Source organism: Strigops habroptila, chromosome 20 (assembly GCF_004027225.2).
Source record: "Strigops habroptila isolate Jane chromosome 20, bStrHab1.2.pri, whole genome shotgun sequence".
Lineage (NCBI taxonomy): Eukaryota > Metazoa > Chordata > Aves > Psittaciformes > Psittacidae > Strigops > Strigops habroptila.
Window position 1 is genome coordinate 5,301,185 of NC_044296.2, and position 17,680 is coordinate 5,318,864.

The 17,680-nt window shown below is 56.9% G+C and overlaps 3 protein-coding genes across 3 annotated transcripts; 2 read left to right on the top strand and 1 right to left on the bottom strand.

Moving 5' to 3' along the window:
- Positions 1–570: 570 nt before the first annotated feature.
- Positions 571–5,173, top strand: CD320 (CD320 molecule). Its single transcript, XM_030509372.1, has 5 exons — positions 571–788; positions 972–1,133; positions 2,041–2,118; positions 2,457–2,605; positions 2,987–5,173. The coding sequence occupies exons 1-5, from the start codon at positions 698–700 to the stop codon at positions 3,053–3,055; spliced, it is 549 nt and encodes a 182-aa protein (XP_030365232.1). The 5' UTR covers positions 571–697; the 3' UTR covers positions 3,056–5,173.
- Positions 5,174–6,587: 1,414 nt separating this feature from the next.
- On the top strand, positions 6,588–9,185 carry LOC115618138 (potassium voltage-gated channel subfamily V member 2-like). Its single transcript, XM_030509376.1, has 2 exons — positions 6,588–7,838; positions 8,826–9,185. Exons 1-2 carry the CDS (start codon positions 6,588–6,590, stop codon positions 9,096–9,098), a joined length of 1,524 nt encoding a protein of 507 aa, XP_030365236.1. The 3' UTR covers positions 9,099–9,185.
- A 2,078-nt stretch (positions 9,186–11,263) lies between these two features.
- LOC115618139 (bone morphogenetic protein 2-like) lies at positions 11,264–13,779 on the bottom strand. The gene is made up of 5 exons (XM_030509377.1): positions 13,518–13,779; positions 13,304–13,440; positions 12,749–12,871; positions 12,103–12,301; positions 11,264–11,655 (listed from the first exon to the last, which is right to left on the bottom strand). Exons 1-5 carry the CDS (start codon positions 13,777–13,779, stop codon positions 11,264–11,266), a joined length of 1,113 nt encoding a protein of 370 aa, XP_030365237.1.
- Between the last annotated feature and the right edge of the window lie 3,901 nt (positions 13,780–17,680).

A 17,680-nucleotide genomic window follows, 5' to 3' on the forward strand; every position in this document is an offset into this window, starting at 1 on the left:
AGCTGAGTCATGGCTCGAGGACAGCACAGCATAAAATGTGCCGTGGCTGAGGAGGAGTGGTTTTAACCTGTCAGAGGGGAGATTGAGATGAGCTCTGAGGCAGAAGCTCTTCCCTGTGAGGGTGCTGAGGCGCTGGCACAGACTTTTCCCAGAGAAGCTGTGGCTGCCCCATCCCTGGCAGTGTTCAAGGCCAGGTTGGACACAGGGGCTTGGAGCAACCTGCTCTAGTGGAAGGTGTCCCTGCCTGTGGCAGGGGCTGGAGCTGGAGGAGCTTTAAGGTCCCTTCAACCTAAACCATTCCACGATGGTTGGATTTGCAGTAAGAGGCATGAGCTGGGCGCTGTGCAGTGCACTCACCCCAGGGCCCTGTGTCCCGGGCAGGGAGCCACGCTCCCTCCGGGCGCTGGGCACCGAGCTCCAGCCCCTCCACGGACCAGCGGTGCTGCGTTCGCTGCTCTCCATGGAGCCGCGGCGGGTGGGGGCGCTGCCCGTCCGGTAGCCCGCGAGAAGCGGGACGGGGTCGACGAGGGGCGAGCGGGGGGGGGGGGAGGCGGCAAAGACACGCCCCTGGCTCCGCCCCCCGGTCCCCGTTGGTGGAGGTCGTACCCGTGCGCATGCTCAGCGCCAGCACACGCCCAGCCTTATAGCGGTGCGGCGGCAGCGGGCCGTGCTGGAGCGCAGCGGCGGGCCCCGCGGCATGGCGCGGCTCCCGGTGCTCCCGCTGCTGCTGGAGCTGCTGCTCCTGCTCCCGCTGCCGCTGGAGCTGCTGCTCCCGCCGCCGCGCAACGGTGAGGGGACGGGGGAGGGGGGCAGGGGGCGGGCCGCGCCGTCCCTCTCGCGTGTCCCTACTGGCTCCCCGCGCACGCCCTTCGCGCTCATTGGCTGTCGCCCTCGGACGCGGTCGCGCGCGGGCTCCCGTTAGCGCGGCGTGCCGCGGGGTCCCTCACTCCGCCCGTTCCACCCCCCCGCAGGGACCCTGCCCCGCTGCCCCTCGGGCCGGTTCCGGTGCGCGCCCCGCGCTCGCTGCGTGCCCTTGGAGTGGCGATGCGATGGGCACCCCGATTGCGACGACGGAGGGGACGAGCTGGGCTGCGGGACGGTGACCCCGGCGGCGCCGAGCCCTGGCGGCACAGGTACGGGGGGCGGCCGGAGGGGTTGGGGGGAGCGGGGAACCGCACTGAAGCCTTCCCTTCCCCTGGCAGCCGCGCCCGTCACGGCTTGACCTGACCAGAGGAAGCCCCGTGGGGTTGGCCCAGCCCCACCTTGAGCTTCCTCCTGTGAAACGGCGTTTAAACCCCCCAGGGCTCCCTCAGGAAGCGCCTTTGAGGTACCTTCTAACAGAACACGCAGCCCCGGCTGCTTCCTTCCACCGGCGTCTCTGCTCGCCCTTCCGAGCTCCTCCGGTCTCTGGGGAGCGGGGAAGATACGAGGGGAAGGATGGGGGAAGCGCCTGAGGGCTGTGCGGGCAGGATCAGAGCAGCGGGCGCTGGTCTCTGTCAAGCCGAAGGGTGTGCAGCATCCCCAGCACTGTCCGTGTCTGCTGCTCTGCTCTGGAGCATCCTTTGTCACAGACCTGTTGCCTGTCCGAGGTGCTTGAAAGGTTCTAGCTTCCCTTTTCGCAGGGGTTTCTGTGACATATGGGAGCTGAAGCTGGGTGTGGAGAGGAGGGGGGATTACTGCAGGCGTGAGAGACTGCATTTGGGCTCGATACCTGCATCACTTGGTAGGTGGGGAGATGAGCTACATTTTAGTTGTACCTGGGGCTTCCTGGGGCCACGAGGAGACATTAAGGATGCTGCAGCTGGGAAACTTCCCAGCTTTCCCTGTTACACATTTCCAGGAGAACTCTTTTTTTCCCCTTTGATGTGGCCTAATCACAGTAAGGGCAGATAAGCTTTTACTTAAATTGAAAAAGGCCCATTGGCGCTTTTGAGGTGAACTGGGAACTCGGCCAGGTTTGGGTTGCAGACAGCTTTGCATGATGACCGTAAGGTGAGTTGGAAGCCTTCTTGCTCTTTCCTTCTTGCTCTTTCCTCACAGAGGCTTCACCTACGCGTGTGCCTGAGAGCTCAGCACCACCCAGTAGCCCAGACCGCATGTGGATCTTGGTTATTGCAGGTATGTGAATCTCAGAGTGCTCCACGTTGTCCTGGCTGGGGCTGTAAATTGAGCATCCTGATGCAGTTAATTCCAGACCTGTGTCAGTAGCTGCTCTTTGCTGGGCTCAGAGGGCTGGGGGAGGCTTTAAACCCTTTCCTCTGACTTGAGTGTTCTGTGTCCTTGGAAAAGCCGTTCCGTGTGATCTGACACTAACTAATTTCTCTCTCTGTCCCTTATCCTTGAGGGAAGCTGCAGATCGCTAGCTGCTGGCTAACACTCCTGAGCAGCAGAACCCAGAACTGATGTCCCGACCAGGCACAGTGAGGGGTTCTCTGCTTGTGCACTCTCCTCTCTAGCGCTCCTGAGCATCCTGGTAGCTGCTGGTTCTGTTGCTGTGTGGGGCATGTCCAAAGCAAAAAGCAGATCTGACTTCGTCAGTCTTGAAAAAGCATCCAGAGAACAGCTAATGCCTGACAAGAGCCAGAAGGGCTCATTTCCCCGAAGGGTAAGTTTCTTGCACCCCATGTCCTCTATGTGTGTGAGGGAGAAATGCTTTCTTGCCTTCTGTTTCCAGCCTCCAGAGCTTTCCTCTCTGGGGGCAGCTTTTCCTGCTGCTGGTCAGCCACAGGCTTGGGGTTTCAGCCTTTCTTCTTTGACTGCATGGATAGTTGCACAGCCTAACCTGAGAAAGTGCTGCCTTCTTTTGATAGTGATGTGCTGGTCTCTGTCCTTCCTCTGCCGCCAAGGACACTGAGCACTCCTGCTTAGACACTCATCTCCTGGGTGGGTTGTTTCCCTCCACTTTGCCCAAACTGAAGTCAAACCAGGTGGGGTTTTTTGCCCAGAGAACTGTCAATAACCAGGTGTTTTTCTGTTCTTGTACCAGGGATCTTTACCACAAGGTGATGAGATGGGACAAGCCTGGTCTCCCTCCAGCTGCCTGTATTGGACATAAGCTCTCAAGTCTGAATTGTTACACTGGAATAACAAAGGATGCTCCCCTTGGAAATCGATTTTTAGATTGTGGGACTACTTTAGCTCTGGAAATAGCACAGGACCTTCCCTCGTGCTGTGAAATCACCCGTTACAAAAGCTGGTAGAAATGTCTTCATTGTTCTTGCCTCCAGGGTTTGTTAATGCTGATCTCACCAGAGTGGCCTTGGAGACCCAAAGGTTTTATCCTCCATGAAATGATAGGTGATAGGTGCTGTTCAACTGTTTCCTTCCGCTTCCAGCCAAGAGATTTTCTTCACCTGCTCCATTTTTCCTCCTGGATTTTGCTAGGGAGCAGGGGCTTTCTCATCCATTTCAGTAGGAACTTACTAACTCTGCACAGATCCAACATGTACTCCGTGTTTGTGGTAGTGTTTTGATGCTGCTCAGTCCAGTGTTCAGGAAGCTTTACTGACAGGTCAGCCACATGGGGGAAAGCTGAAAACTTCTTGTCTGTTCTGGCTTTGCTGCTGCCACCCCGAGTCAGTGTGGGGCCAGCAGCTTCTCAGCACACTCCCTTCCAGCAAGGACCTCTGCCCTCTGCAGAAACACACTTTCCATCCCAGTGCTGAACTCTGGATGTTGTTAACAGTTAATGTTGTCTTCTTTAAAATTATTCTGATGTGAGTGGTGTCCCTCAAAGGTCCGTACTGGGACCAGTGCCATATAAAGCCAAATGGTTTGGGCTCAAAAGGACCTTAAAGCTTATCCAGCTCCAACCCCCTGCCACGGGCAGGGACACCTTCCACTAGAGCAGGTCGCTCCAAGCCCCTGTGTCCAACCTGGCCTTGAACACTGCCAGGGATGGGGCAGCCACAGCTTCTCTGGGAAAAGTCTGTGCCAGCGCCTCAGCACCCTCACAGGGAAGAGCTTCTGCCCAAGAGCTCATCTCAATCTCCCCTCTGGCAGGTTAAAGCCATTCCCCTTGGCCTGTCCCTCCATCCCTTGTCCAAAGCCCCTCTCCCGGTTTCCTGGAGCCCCTTTAGGCACTGGAGCTGCTCTAAGGTCTCCCCTTCAGGAGCCTTCTCTTCTCCAGGCTGCCCCAGCCCAGCTCTCTCAGCCTGGCTCCAGAGCAGAGCTGCTCCAGCCCTCGCAGCGCCTTCATCAGTGGTGGTTGTACTAGGATCAAGTGCACCCTTGAAGTTCAAGTTTGTGGATGACACCAAGTTGAGTTGATTCGCTTGGGGCAGGGAGGGGGGAATGCTGAGGGAATGCTGTCCAGAGGCACCTTCAGGCTGGAGGAGTGGGCCCATGTGAACTTCATGATGTTCAATAAGGTCAAGTGCAAGGTCCTGCACCTTGGTCGGGCAGTTGCTGGAGAAGAGAATGCTCTGGGAAGGCCAAGGCCTGTGGTGACAGGACAAGGGGCAACAGTTACAAACTGGCAAAGGGAAGATTTAGATTAGATTTTAGGAAGAAGTTCTGTTCTGTGAGCACTGGCACAGGGTGCCCAGAGAAGCTGTGGCTGCCCCATCCCTGGCAGTGTTCAAGGCCAGGCTGGACACAGGGGCTTGGAGCAACCTGCTCTAGTGGAAGGTGTCCCTGCCCGTGGCAGGGGGTTGGAGCTGGACGAGGTCCCTTCCAAACCAAACCACTCTGTTTCTATGAGGCTTTCACTGTTTTTCTGTGTTTGGGGGCACGTGTTGCACTTTCCAAACAGCTCCGTGCTGTATGCTTTTGAAAACTGACAGTGGGGGCAGGAGACTCTGACCAGTGCGTCTAGCTCCGTGCTGACCATGAGCCCCTTGCACAAGTGTTCACTAAGTGCACAAAGGATTGAAAGCTGCTGCCTTGGCTGCTGATCTCTGTGCCTTAGAGGTGAGAACTTGGTTTGCCAAGCAGGCACCAGTCATCAGCCTTAGAGTAGGAGCCTTCCACCCCTCGTAGTGTGTGTGTGCTGCTGTTCCCCATGGGAGAAGCCTCTAGATGTGGCATGGAGTGCTGAGTTACTCCAGTGCTGCTCTTCTTAGTACCAAGAGGTTATTTGCAAAGGTGCACACAACCTTGCTTCTGTTTCCACAGGGATAAGTGGAGATAGCTGTTGGTGAATGACACAGGAGAATAAAGAACTTGAAACTAATGAGTTCTAGATTTTGGATTTTTCTTGGATTTGCTTGAATTCTGCAGCTGGGAGGCCGGGGGCTCCAGAGTGGGAAAGGGCTCCAGGAATCCCGTCAGGACAGGGCGATGGAAGTGCCTGTGCTGTCAGGGCCAAGTGGCAGAGGTCAGCTGGCACCAGCCTGTACCACATCATCCTCTTAGCTCGAGCTGCTGAGCTGGGACCGGCTGTTCTGGGGCAGAGAACAGAGCAGAGCCCCTGGGAGCGAGGCTGGTGGGTAAACCCAGCACTCACCCACAGCAAGATCATGCAGCTTTTGCTTCCCGATCCCTGAGCTGAGTGTTTCTAGGTTGAAAGAAGCAGTTTTATGGCTCTGGTGCCAAAACTTGGGGCCAAATTCGTGACAGCAATTTCCCTTTCTCTCTCCAGTGCCAGGAGCACTTTTGTTCTAATCCCCAGGCTCAGAGGCTTCAGTTGTTGCGGAGCCTGAGCTGCTTTTCAGCCCAGGAGCAGCTTTGTGCTCCAGGTCTCTGTATTTAAATACAGATTAATATATTAATTAATTAGATCAGTTCATGGGGATCAATGTGATGCTGAGGTAGGGTTGTGTTCCAGGGTAAGACATCGAAGATCAGCCCATTTAAATTTGCTTCCCCTTTTATTTGTAAATCCAAAGGATTATTTCCTCTTTAGTTCCTATAGTTCAGGGGAACTTTTACTGCATCCTTACATTCCAGTGTTCCATTCCACGTTCCTGCCCCTGCTTGTGGGAGTTCTGGGGCTGGTGTGGTGAGCAGGAGCAAACCGTCACATTGGGGATCTGCTCAGGCACAGCGTGCGAGATGGTTCCTTCACCTCTTCCCCTGCAAACCTGCACTGTGGGTTTGAGGGCTGAGCTGGGGGGTAACAACCATTTCTCTTCTCTGGGTTGCTGATGGAGCCAGGGCAGCAGCATGAAGTGCTTAATGAATGAGCAGCAGCTCTTGTGGGGGTACAACAGTGATCCAAACTCTGCGTGTCTGCACCTTCCTGTGCCTGGCAAGAGAGGTCTTTCAGGGTTAACTCAAGGCAAGATCATGCCCTCTCAAGGGATGTTCCCCTTAGAAACAGGCTAGAGTGTGGCAAAGACAGACTGCTAATAAGACCAGAGTAAGGAAAGAGAAGTGCAGAGCTGGAAATAGTTCCTTACATAAAGGGCTATGGCTTCAATCTCATTACTGTCTTAAGGAGCAGACACTCGGCTGCCTCTGGCTCCTCCGATGCAGCCCACAGCCTGATCAGCAATCGGCTTTGGGAGCCTGGCAGGTGCCCGTGTCCCTCGGAGCTCACAGCGCTTGTCCCGCTCAGGGTGCGCCTGGTGGGAGCCTTCCCATGGGGCTGGAGCTGCTGCCCCGTGGCCTGTAACAGGGATCGCTGCTTCGGAGGGTCAGGCACAATGAGGCAGTTGGGGACGAGGCGCGCGAGTCTCTCTGCCAGCCTGAAGATAGGGAACCACCGGGGCTGTGGCCGGACGCTGGAGGAAGAGGAGGTGCACATCCCCTTTGCCCAGGAGAGCCTGGTAAAGCAATGGAGCTCCATGCAGAACGTGATGGACAGAAACCAGGAGAAGAGCAAGGCTCCCCTTCAAAGGAACAAGTTCTTGCTCAACATTAACGTGGGTGGTAAGTTGTTCCAGATAGCTTACAGCATCGTGGCCCGGTACCCCGTCACCCGGCTCGGGAAGCTGGCCCTTTATACAGACCCTACAAAGAAGCTGCAGCTCTGTGATGACTACTCGGTGCAGAAGAATGAGTACTTCTTCGACAGAGATCCTTCCATTTTCCACTACATCTTCCACTTCTACCGCAGCGGGGTCCTGTGGATAATGGATGAGATATGCCCCAGTAACTTTGTGGAGGAAATTGAGTACTGGGGAATCCATCTGAAATACTCCCAACGCTGCTGCCGGATCCTGTTTGAGGAAAAGCAAGATGAACTCAGTGAGTACCTGAAAATCCAGAAGGAGCTGGTGGCAGAGCTGGAGCCCCTGGACTCAGGGGAGCAGTTTGAGGGCAAATTTCTGGGACGGTTTCGGGAGATGATCTGGAACCTCATTGAGAACCCATACTCCTCTGTCGCAGCCAAGATCATTGCTGTCATGTCGAGCTTCTTTGTGCTTATCTCCATCGTGGGCATGACACTGAGCACAGTGGAGGAGATGAAACACAAGACAGGGAAGGTGTGGATGGAGCAGCTGGAGATGATCTGTGCCATCTTCTTCACCTCCGAATACTTCATGCGGCTCATCTCCTCCTCCAGCTTCAAGAACTTCTTGCGGGCAGCATTCAATGCTGTGGACCTGGTGACCATCCTGCCCTTCTACATCCAGATCCTCTTTGAAAGCCTGGATGAAGGAGACACACTTTACCATGAGGAGCTGCACAAGATGGAGAATGTGAGCAAGCTGGGCAAAGTCCTCAAGCTCATCAAACTCATGAGGATCTTCCGCATCCTCAAGCTGGCGCGCCACTCCACCGGCCTCCGGGCTTTTGGCTTCACCATGCGCCAGTGCTACCAGCAGGTTTGCTGCCTCTTCCTCTTCATCGCCATGGGGGTCTTCACCTTCTCTGCTCTCATGCACTCGGTGGAACATGATGTCCCAGGCACCAACTTCACCAGTATCCCCTACGCGTGGTGGTGGGCAGCGGTAAGGTGTGAGCACCTTCTTCCAGAGAGGTGGAGTGGTGGGGCTCCGTGTGCAGGGGCTGCTCCAGTGCTCAAGGGATTCACTGCTGCTGGCCAGGAGGTGGAAAAGGGCCCAGTCTTCCCAAAAGCTCAGTAATGGTGGGAAAACCAGAACCCTGCACACTCAGCAGCTCAAAAGCTGGTGCTGGGGGTGGTTGGTGGGACAGGGCTGGTGACCTGTGAACCTCCAGGCCTGGGTTAGCAACAAGGGGGATGTAACTTGGGATTACCTCTCAGCTGAGGAGCATCTTAAAGCACTCGAGAGCCAGGGGTTAAAAGGGCATTTTGATTTACGGATCAAATGATCCCACAGATCACCTCTGCCCTTATAATCCCCCCTGGCCACTGCAGGCTGCCTGCTTCAAATTCCTTGAGGAAGTACAAGAATCACTTGGCAGAATCACCAGATTTGGGTATTTAAACATCCTGGGCTGACCCTGGCCCTGGTCAGCACAGCTCCAGCAGAGCCCAAACTTCTCTGTTCTCACCCCGTCCCCCAGCCCTGCTCCCCCAAGCATCCAAACACAGTTCCTCTGGGTTCATTCCTGGCCTGTGCCTCTGCTTCCCATGGAGGGAGGGTCCGGGAAGCTTCATTCCTGTGGGACCGGGCAGCTCATGGCCAGGAAGCACTGGAGCCACCTCCCCATGGGGGCAGGAAGCTCCAGCAAGTCTGACTCTGGGAAAGTCCAGCTCGGTGACGTGCAGCTGCTTTTGAAGAGACAATATGAAGGCGAGGAGGGAGGGGGGAGGTTTGTCTCTGGTCTCTGCTGCTGGGGCCTCGTCCAGCCCTTTCCTTGGGCTCTCCCAGCCTGCTGGGTGCTGAAGCAGGCACAGCCAAGGGCAGTGCCATTCCCAGGTGATACACGGGGGCAATGGGGAGGTGGATCCCAGTGCCAGCAGGGCTTGTTCATATGGGATTTTATCCTTTCCCTTCCTCATCCTCGCCCAGGTCAGCCTCTCCACTGTGGGCTATGGAGACACTGTGCCTGACACGGTGCTCGGCAGGATGGTGGCGTTTGGCTGCATCTCCTTTGGCATCATCCTCAACGGCATGCCCATCTCCATCCTCTACAACAAGTTCTCTGACTACTATGCCAAGCTGAAGGCCCATGAGAACGAGATCAGCCGCTTGCTGAAGCTCTCCAGGAGGCTCTGCTTGAAGGAGCGAATCCTGAGGAAGCTGTCGGAATGCTGCAGAGATGACCCCCGCAGCCACCACTGACCACCAGCCCTTCAACCCCCCATGGTCTGTCCAGTCTGGCCACCCCTGCACCGCGTCCTGTCCCCTAGGGAAGCTCCACAGCTTGGGCAGTGAGCAGCAAGTCACGGCAGCGTCAGGGGGTTCTGGTCTTGTGCCAGCTGGGCTGGTTGGAGGGGTGGAATGTGGCCATGACTGTGGTGTGACCTTCCCCACTATGGTTCTACTGTCCTGCAGCTAAAGACTGTGCTGTATGGCCAAGGCAGGACATCTGTCTGTCCTAGGCTGGGGATGGGGCACCCTAAGGACATGGGGAGCAAGCACGGGATGCGCGGCGCTGAGCTGTCGCCTTTCTCAGGATGTCAGAAGTGGACACCAGGATGAGGTGAAGCCCAGTGTGACACCTTGTGCAGTCATGTCTCTGCTCCTGGGTTGAGTGGGACATACACAGGCAGTGGCCTCATGACTCATAGAATCCCAGACTGGTTTGGGTTGGGAGGGATTCGGGTGAAGGCCCATGGAAGAGCCTGTGGCCGTGTGTCCTTCCAGCCAAACCCACTTTCCTCCCCTGGGAGCCTGAGGGAACTGTCCTGGCTCAGGCTGCTTCTGTGATGGGATCCATGGGCGCTCTGGGGGTGCAGATCTGGCAGCCAGAACACCCCCAGGAATAGGCATTGAATAAACCAGGCCAAACCCATTCCTTGTCTTGGATTATTGGCCAGGCACGTTGTGTCATTCAATAAACTGCCTGTAACTCGGCAGCAAAAAGAGGACATCTCCACAGGGCTGTTGCCCTTCAATGGGAGGACAGGGCTCCCATGGGATGTGTCCATGTGCTGGTTTTGGGATGAGGTGCCCGGCCGTGGGTGCACTGGGAGAGGAGCTGGAACATCTGCATGTGCTCAGGATGCACCAGTTGGCTCTGCCCTGTGTGCGCATCCCGGGGCAGTGGGGAGCACATCTGTGGGACACAGGGGATAGATTTGCCTTCTGGGGTGAGATCATGTCTAATCAATGGGCTCCCAGGAGGGGGGTTCACCCTTTCCTTGGGTGGGATGGGCAGAGGGACCTGAGGCTACAGGGCAGAAGCTGCTGGTGCTGCTTTCAGGTGAGTGGTGGGAGGAAACCGGTGCTGCGGGGCCAGGGGGGGGATTTGGGCACTTGCAAACTGGCCGGGGGGGGTCCTGGGCTCAGCTGGGGACCACAGTTAAACTGCTGCTGGTAGAAACCGCTGGCAGTGGTTTGGAGGGGCCGAGCCCTCTGGCAGCGAGTCCTGGACCGCAGGGGACAAGGGTGCGAGATGGGGAGCCCAGCCCTCACCCCAGCACCCCCACCCGCTCCCCAGTACCCCCAGCACCCCCCGTCCTCTGTGCGCCTCCACAGCACAGCTCAGATCAGCTGCTCCAGCTCTTTCCTATCCCTTCCCTTCCACAAGGAAGCTTCTGTCTGGGTACAGCCTCCTCTGGTGATCTTCCCCTGCCAGCAGCATCACCTCCAGAAACCTTTACGCTCCCCTCAGCCCAAACCCCTGTCACTGCACCCCTCCATGTGCCCACATCACCTCCCTTGGGGGACCCTCCTGTCCCCCATTGCAGAGTGGGTGATGCATCCTGAGACCATTCAGTTTCCAGAGAATGGGGGTCAGCGCCCCGCCCTCCCATCGCTGGCTGTGCAGTGGTTGAATCTCCATCTGCTTCCTCCCCATGCCCACGAGGTGCCTGCTCACCCTCTTCCAGCCCCATCCAGGCAGCTCCCACAAGCTCTTCTCCTCAGAAAACAGCACTTTTAATAGTTCCTCTGGATTCATTTTACAAGTCTCAGCAATGCAGAAATGTACAGACATTTACAGGACACTGTACAGGCAGTTTCTCTCATATATTAGTGCTCTTGCTATATACATATGGTACAGCCTGCGGGAAGCCTCTGCCAAGGCAAAATCTGCACCCTGAGATGCAGATTGCCCCAGGGTTGCCGAGTTGCTCAGGCTTCTTCAGGTTGATTTAATCCAGGCTTGGTCCTGAGCCTTCCCCGTGGGTGACAGCAGCCAGGGCAGAGCTGGGCACCCCCTTGCTTTGCTCACCCCAATCTCCTTTAGTGGGTGTTGCAGGACAGAGACCCCCAGAGATGCTCTGGGGGGAGCAGGAGCAGCCTCTGCCATGGTGGTTTTCCACCTCCCTGCTCCTCCTGCCTCAGTGGCAGCCGCAGCTCCCGGCCACCATGTCATCGTACTGCTTGAGGACCACGTTCTCATCGTCATCGAAGTAGAGGAGGTTGATGGAGTAGAGCTTGTCGGGCACGCAGCAGGGGCTGCTGACCCCCTCACTCAGCTTGAGGGCATTGATGATGGACTGCACCGTGGCATGGTTGGTCGGCCGCATGTTCTCGCCCAGTGGGAAGGGGCAGGAGCCTTTGCAGTGGTAAGCATTGTACCCTCGTGGTGAGATGATCCAGCCTGACCAGCCGATCTCCTCGAAGTCCACAGACAAGGGATGCCTCTGGCAGGGCTGGAGCCGGTCCAGCGAGCGCGTGCTGCGCGGCACCGACAGCTTGGCGGGGACAACGGGGGCCTGAGGCTGGAAATCTGCCAGAAAGGAGCACCCAATGCCATCACCACCACACCCGCGGGGGAGGAGGGAGAACGTGGTGCAGCCCCCACTGCCCACCCCTCCTGCAGGCTTTGCCTGTGAGCCCTTTGGTCACAGCCTGGCACCAGCCCCAACTTCACAGCCCCATCGGCCACACTCATCAGGGTGAGTAAAATGCAGATTTACATCTGCACAGACTAAACCAGAAAGGAGATGCCCTCTCCCTCTGGCTGGAGAAGGAGCTTTGGATTTGACAGGCTGATAGAGCTGGGCTGGTTCACCCTGGAGAAGAGAAGGCTCCTTAAGCGGAAACCTTAGAGCAGCTCCAGTGCCTAAAGGGGCTCCAGGAAACCTGGAGAAGGGCTTCGGACAAGGGCCTGTAGGGACAGGACAAGGGGGAATGGTGGCACCAAGGGAGCTGATCCAGGGCACATGAGACCCACCTGGGAAGCCGGCCATGGAGGGAGATGCTCCCCGGCGCCCATCATCCGTAAACAGGACCAACATGGGCCTCTTGCTCTCATGGTGGTCCCTGCCAGATGCGAACTGCAGCGGAGGGGGCTCAAAGGGGCTCCCCCCCAGCCCCTGCACTGTCACCAGCAAACCCTGGTTGCTGCTTTCATCTTCAGTCCAGTCGCGAACCTGGGGGACCAAACCAGTGTCACTGTGGCACAACAGACTGGGGCAGGCTCCGCGCTGGGCAGGTGCCCGGCCAGCAGAGCTGATGCTGAGTCAGCAATGGAGAGGGGTGAATTGGGACTGATTTCCCCCCTCCTTGGCCACACTCCACGTCCCAGCCATGGGAAGGGGCTGTGCTGGGGCTCAAGGGACATCGAGGCGGGAGCCAGCACTAGTGAACAGTGGGACTAGTCTGGGGCAGGATGGAGCAGCCCCACAGCACTCTTGGCAGCCCGTCCCCCCCATCCCAGAGGCTGCACCCCTCCACGTGTCTGCAGAGACTCCAGATAGGAAATTGCATTGGAGCATGAAGAGCTGCTGGGAGATGAAAAGGGTTAAAACAAGCTCCTGCACCCAACCCCAGGGTCCCCTCTGTGCCCCCCCACCCCGACCAGGGGACAAGCAACTCACAGCCTGGGTGATGGCAAAGACCTCCCAGCCTGAGCCCTGCAGCGGGACCAGCCTGGCTGCCAGCAGCTTCCTGCTCCCCGGCGCGGCCACCTCGCTCCTCTCCAGCACTTGGTAGACACTGACCTGGGGAGGCAGCAAAGGGGGTTATAAACTGCTCGAAGGAGAGACCCCGGGCACAGGAGCTGGAGGGAAAATAGGAGACGGGGGAGTTGGCAGCTTGGGTTTGTCCGAAGCGACGGGTGCTTTGGTTGGTGCATGCACGAGCTGGAATGATGTTTAATAACTCATCATGATCCTCTGTGCAATACGATGGCACTTGGTCAGAGGAATTTCCAGAGCCAGGCCATGCTCCCGCTGCAGGTGAGTGACTGCAATGTGCCGGTGGCAGCCCCACGCACAGCCTGGGGCACATCCCAGCTCCCATCTCTGTCCTCACCCCCGTGCCCATCCTGTACCCATCCTCATCCCATCCCCATGTCCCCATCTCCATCCCATGTCCCTATCCCCATGTCCCCATCCCAGGTCCCCTCCCTGCCCCATCCCACTCCCCCTCACCTGGCACAAGTGGTGCTTTTTGGGCACGTCAGTGACCCTGGGCCAGAGGCGGAAGAGGTGCAGCTCTGCCGTCAGGATCTTCTCGCTCTTGGCCACGCTGGAGAGGACGAAGAGGAACCGCATCTCCTCGCTCTGGGCTGGAGGAGAGACCGGGTTGAGGAGCAGAGACAAACCACAGCCCCATCCAGCACCTCAGGGACCCCCCAACCCTTACTCTTATCCAAGAAGCTGCGGACCGTGTTGCCCTCCAGGATATCGGGATTCTTGGTGACACCATCCGCATTGGCAATGGTGTTGAATAGATCCACCATGTACTGGGGCGGCTGCTTGACATGAGCCGGGGGGGGTGGAGGGTCTTCCATGCCAAAGACTTCCAGGAGCCTCTTCAGCGCCTCAGCTCTCTGGCTCTCTGCTCCAGCTGGGCTTGGGCACGTCGGCTTGGCCAGTGCCAGCAGCAGCAGGATGGTCCCCAGCATGGCTCTGCTGTCCCTGCCCAGCTCCACTGCCCTCTGCCTCCCCCGAGCTGCATTTATAACTGGCTGGAAAGATGGATTGGAGTCAAACCTGTGCAGGAGCAATCAGGAGGGTAAAGAGAGCTAATGGCCATGCTAACAAGGTGTGAAGCTGGGCTCCGGGTGCTCTGCACCAATTAGACCCAGTACACAAGTGGAGGGGATGGTGACTCAGCTCGGGGCTGGGGGGGGGGGGGGACCCGGGGGTCTGGGCCCGTGCAGCCCCTCTGCAAGGCCCTGGGTGGGCTGCATTTGCTCTCCCCAGGAGACTAACTGGTTTTTAATGATGGCACTAATGGGACAAACAGGAGGACCTTTGTTGGAGCAGCGCAGCCCCGCAGAGACGAGCAGCCCTGTCCCATCCCTGTCCTGCCACTGCCGGAGCACCGAGCATCGGGGGGCTCGGTGTCACACCGGTGTCCCCATCCATGAGTGAAGCAGCGGCTGCAGCAGGAACCCAGCAGCAGGAGGAACCAAACTGAAATTAAACTGGTGTTTTATCTTTTTAATAGCAAATTGGCTTCCTGGGGACTAAAAGACATTTGCTGCTAATTCCTGAACACTTGATAAAAATGAAATATCATGAGAGTCACAGAATCACAAACTGGTTTGGGTTGAAGTGACTTTAAAGCTCCTCCAATTCCAACCCCCTGCCCCGGGCAGGGACACCTTCCACTAGAGCAGGTTGCTCCAAGCCCCTGTGTCCAACCTGGCCTTGAACACTGCCAGGGATGGGGCAGCCACAGCTTCTCTGGGAAAAGTCTGTGCCAGCGCCTCAGCACCCTCACAGGGAAGAGCTTCTGCCTCAGAGCTCATCTCAATCTCCCCTCTGGCAGGTTAAAGCCATTCCCCTTGGCCTGTCCCTACAATGGGTTAAAAAAGGATGTTGGGATAAAAGCCAATTCATTTGCCCTTATGTCCCAGTCACAGAGAAGCAGGTTGCTGAAGGTGGATGTGTTGGCGCAGTGCACTTCTGCTCCTTACATTTGTCATTTCTTTTAATCCCATGTGACTGAACAGAAAGAATTAGTATTATATGATACGATACTCAACCAGTGCACCAGATAAAAAGAGCAGGACTAGAAAGGCCTGTTAGATCCTATAGGGAATAGGAAACCTGCCTGTGAATGAGGCCCAGAGGAATGGGCTTTGCAAGAGGCTTGGCACGGAGAGGGGAAGGTGCAGGAGCAGAGCCAGCACCATTCATCTGTCCATCTGTCTGCCTGCTGGCAGGGACGGAGCAGCGCCGAAGAGTTCCAGGACAACACAACAGGAGATAACCTGAAGGCTACTTGCCCAGTTGGTGTCTGTGATTTATTCTAACCCAATGCTTGGCGGGTGAAAGGGATGTCAATTATCCAGAACAGGCAAGGACAGGCTTGAGTTAACTGATAGAGGAAACTATTCCTGACCTCTGGATCCTTTCCCTCTGCTTCCCAGCTCAGCAGCATGTCCTGCAGGATAACTGGGGCTGCCACAGAGAACTCCCTGCCCCACCATTGCACCAGTTTTCCCCTCCTCTTTGACTCCTGCTCCCCACTTTCCAAGCGTGCACCCCCCAGCCTGTGCCAGACGGCCGCATCCCACCATATCCCAGCGCAGCCTCCCGGGATGCTGGGGCAGACGGAGGGGCCTGGAGCTGCACAGCAGAGCCCAAGGAGCTGCGAATTGCCCCCCATGTTTAATTTACAAGCTGCAAACCATTTTGGAGAAGGCTTCACTTCTACAGGAGCTGCTTCAAACAGCTTCTATTCAACAAAGCCCAAATAAATGGCCTTGTCACATTTACATAGAGCACAGACAGTCTGGGGGGGGTCCTGCAGGAGCCTCTCCCTTCAGCTCCCCAGCCCTGCTCCCCCCTGCACTTGCACTGCTGGGGGGCCAGGATAGTGCAAGCGTGGTCTTGGTGGCTCTGAAGGTGAGGACATTGTACCAGTGAGGGCTGCAGTGGCTGGAGGCAGCTTCTGCCCAAAGCAGACTTTTCTCTCTGCCTTGTGAGTCCCTGCAGTTAGAGATAAACCCAGTGCACCCTCTCGGAAAAGGGGGATGCCTTGGACCAGCGAGAGGGAGAAGAGAGGCAGCTTGCTCCTATCAACTATTCCTTACTCCTGGGTTAACGTGATTTAACTTAACTTTCTCCTCCCTCTCTGCCTGTTAAAAACAGGGATTTGTTCTTCCTTTGTGGTTTGGGGTTTGTGTCTGCAACACAAAGTGATGCCCCCCTGGCCTGAAACAACAGCCTGCCCCAGAGCATCCCCTCCTCCTCCTGCCCCACAGCACTGCTAGCAGGCAGGAATGGCACATTCCAGGCTGCAGGAAGCCACTGGCAGGACCCATCTGTGCCTGCTGTCCTGGGGGACCATGGGCAGGGACACCTTCCACTAGAGCAGGTTGCTCCAAGCCCCGTCCAACCATCCTCATCCTCATCATCAGGTTACACTTTTCCCTTGAAGCACCAGCAGTGTGCTGCTGCAGCACCACTGCAAGCGCTGCTCGGCTCCAGCCTTGTCCCCACACAGACACAGCCCAGGGGTGAGCTGGGGGTGCTCCTGTGTCACCCTCCCAGATCCTGAGCCGGGAGCAGCAGATGGGTCACTCAGAGAGGAATGGGAGCAGCTCAGCCCCACCTCTGGATGTGTGCAGCTGTGCTTACCTAAGCAAGCAGCATCCCCTGAGGAGCAGCTGCCCAAGCACCTTCCCACCCCCATTTCCTGCAGGGATTTGCAAAACAAAAGCATGAACATCCCCTGCAGCACCTCAGTGGGACACCCCCGGGGACCCTCGGACTCCCCCCGCATCCTCCAGCTGATCCTATGCCCCCAAGAAAGGGCAGCAAAGCTTGGAAGAAGTATTTGGGGGGCACAGCAGCGGTTTTTGAACCTGAGGTGCCTGTGCAGAAAGGTACGTTGAAGTAGGAGTAGAGGCTCTGCTGAACTGAGCTTAAGATACACTTGAGGATTAAGTAATTGTGGGTGTGCAGGAAAGTCCATCTGTGAGGGAACAGAAAGGAAATCCAATGTGAGGAGCTGCAACATCTTTACTGGGGGAGCTGCTGCCGGGGGTAGACACAACATCAGGCTCCAGCACCCACCACCCAGCACGGAAAGTGCTGTTTCCTGTCCAAGGCTCCCCAAATGAGGGTCTGGGCTCTTCGCTCCACCAGGTCAAGGCCTCAGTGGTAGGATTTGTTCCTCCATCTCGGTTTCAGTGCACAGGGCAAACAGAGGTTATTCTGAGTGCACACTGTGAACCTTGCACTTGACCCTGTGAAGGCCCCATCTCTGGGGAGACAACCTGAGCTGTTACACATTAGCTTGGAGAAAAAAAGGTCTTGGAACATGAAATGTTCATGGCAGCACTTTTTCCAGAGACATGCTCTTACACCAGGGAGCTGGGGAACGGAATTTCACATGGGATCATTCAGCATTTCTCTCTTGGGCAGGGGGCTGTGACTTGCATGGGCTTCTCAGATGCTGGAGCCAGTGTCACGGGCTCTCATGGAGATATATTCCCCCAGGGAACCTCCAAATGATTTGCTGTGGCTGGTCTCTTGGCTCTCCATGCAGACAGAGGAGCCAGCTGAGGTGATGGAGGCAGCATCTCCCACATCAGCAGGAGTTACTACATCTGCCCTACCTGTGCCATTGGATGGAGGAAGGAACAAGAGGGGATGGAGCAGCCCTGAGAAGGACCTGGGGCGTTGATCAATGAGAAGCTCCCCATGACCCGGCTCCAGTGTGCGCTTGAGCCTACAACACCGCCATGTGCTGGGCTGCACCCCCAGAGCGTGAGCAGCAGCCCAGGGAGGGGATCCTGCCCCTCTGCTGCGCTCTGGGGAGACCCCCCCTGCAGTCCTGATCCAGCT

Excerpts from the sequence above, each read along its gene's own strand:
- CD320 (XM_030509372.1), top strand. The coding sequence starts at position 698 with ATGGCGCGGCTCCCGGTGCTCCCGCTGCTGCTGGAGCTGCTGCTCCTG. Across the intron at positions 789-971 it reads GCTCCCGCCGCCGCGCAACG|GGACCCTGCCCCGCTGCCCC; the intron begins GTGAGGGGACGG and ends ACCCCCCCGCAG. Across the intron at positions 2,119-2,456 it reads GTGGATCTTGGTTATTGCAG|CGCTCCTGAGCATCCTGGTA; the intron begins GTATGTGAATCT and ends TCTCCTCTCTAG.
- LOC115618139 (XM_030509377.1), bottom strand. The coding sequence starts at position 13,779 with ATGCTGGGGACCATCCTGCTGCTGCTGGCACTGGCCAAGCCGACGTGC. Across the intron at positions 13,441-13,517 it reads CCGCAGCTTCTTGGATAAGA|CCCAGAGCGAGGAGATGCGG; the intron begins GTAAGGGTTGGG and ends TCTCTCCTCCAG. Across the intron at positions 12,302-12,748 it reads TCTTTGCCATCACCCAGGCT|GTTCGCGACTGGACTGAAGA; the intron begins GTGAGTTGCTTG and ends TTGGTCCCCCAG.
- LOC115618138 (XM_030509376.1), top strand. The coding sequence starts at position 6,588 with ATGAGGCAGTTGGGGACGAGGCGCGCGAGTCTCTCTGCCAGCCTGAAG. Across the intron at positions 7,839-8,825 it reads ACGCGTGGTGGTGGGCAGCG|GTCAGCCTCTCCACTGTGGG; the intron begins GTAAGGTGTGAG and ends ATCCTCGCCCAG.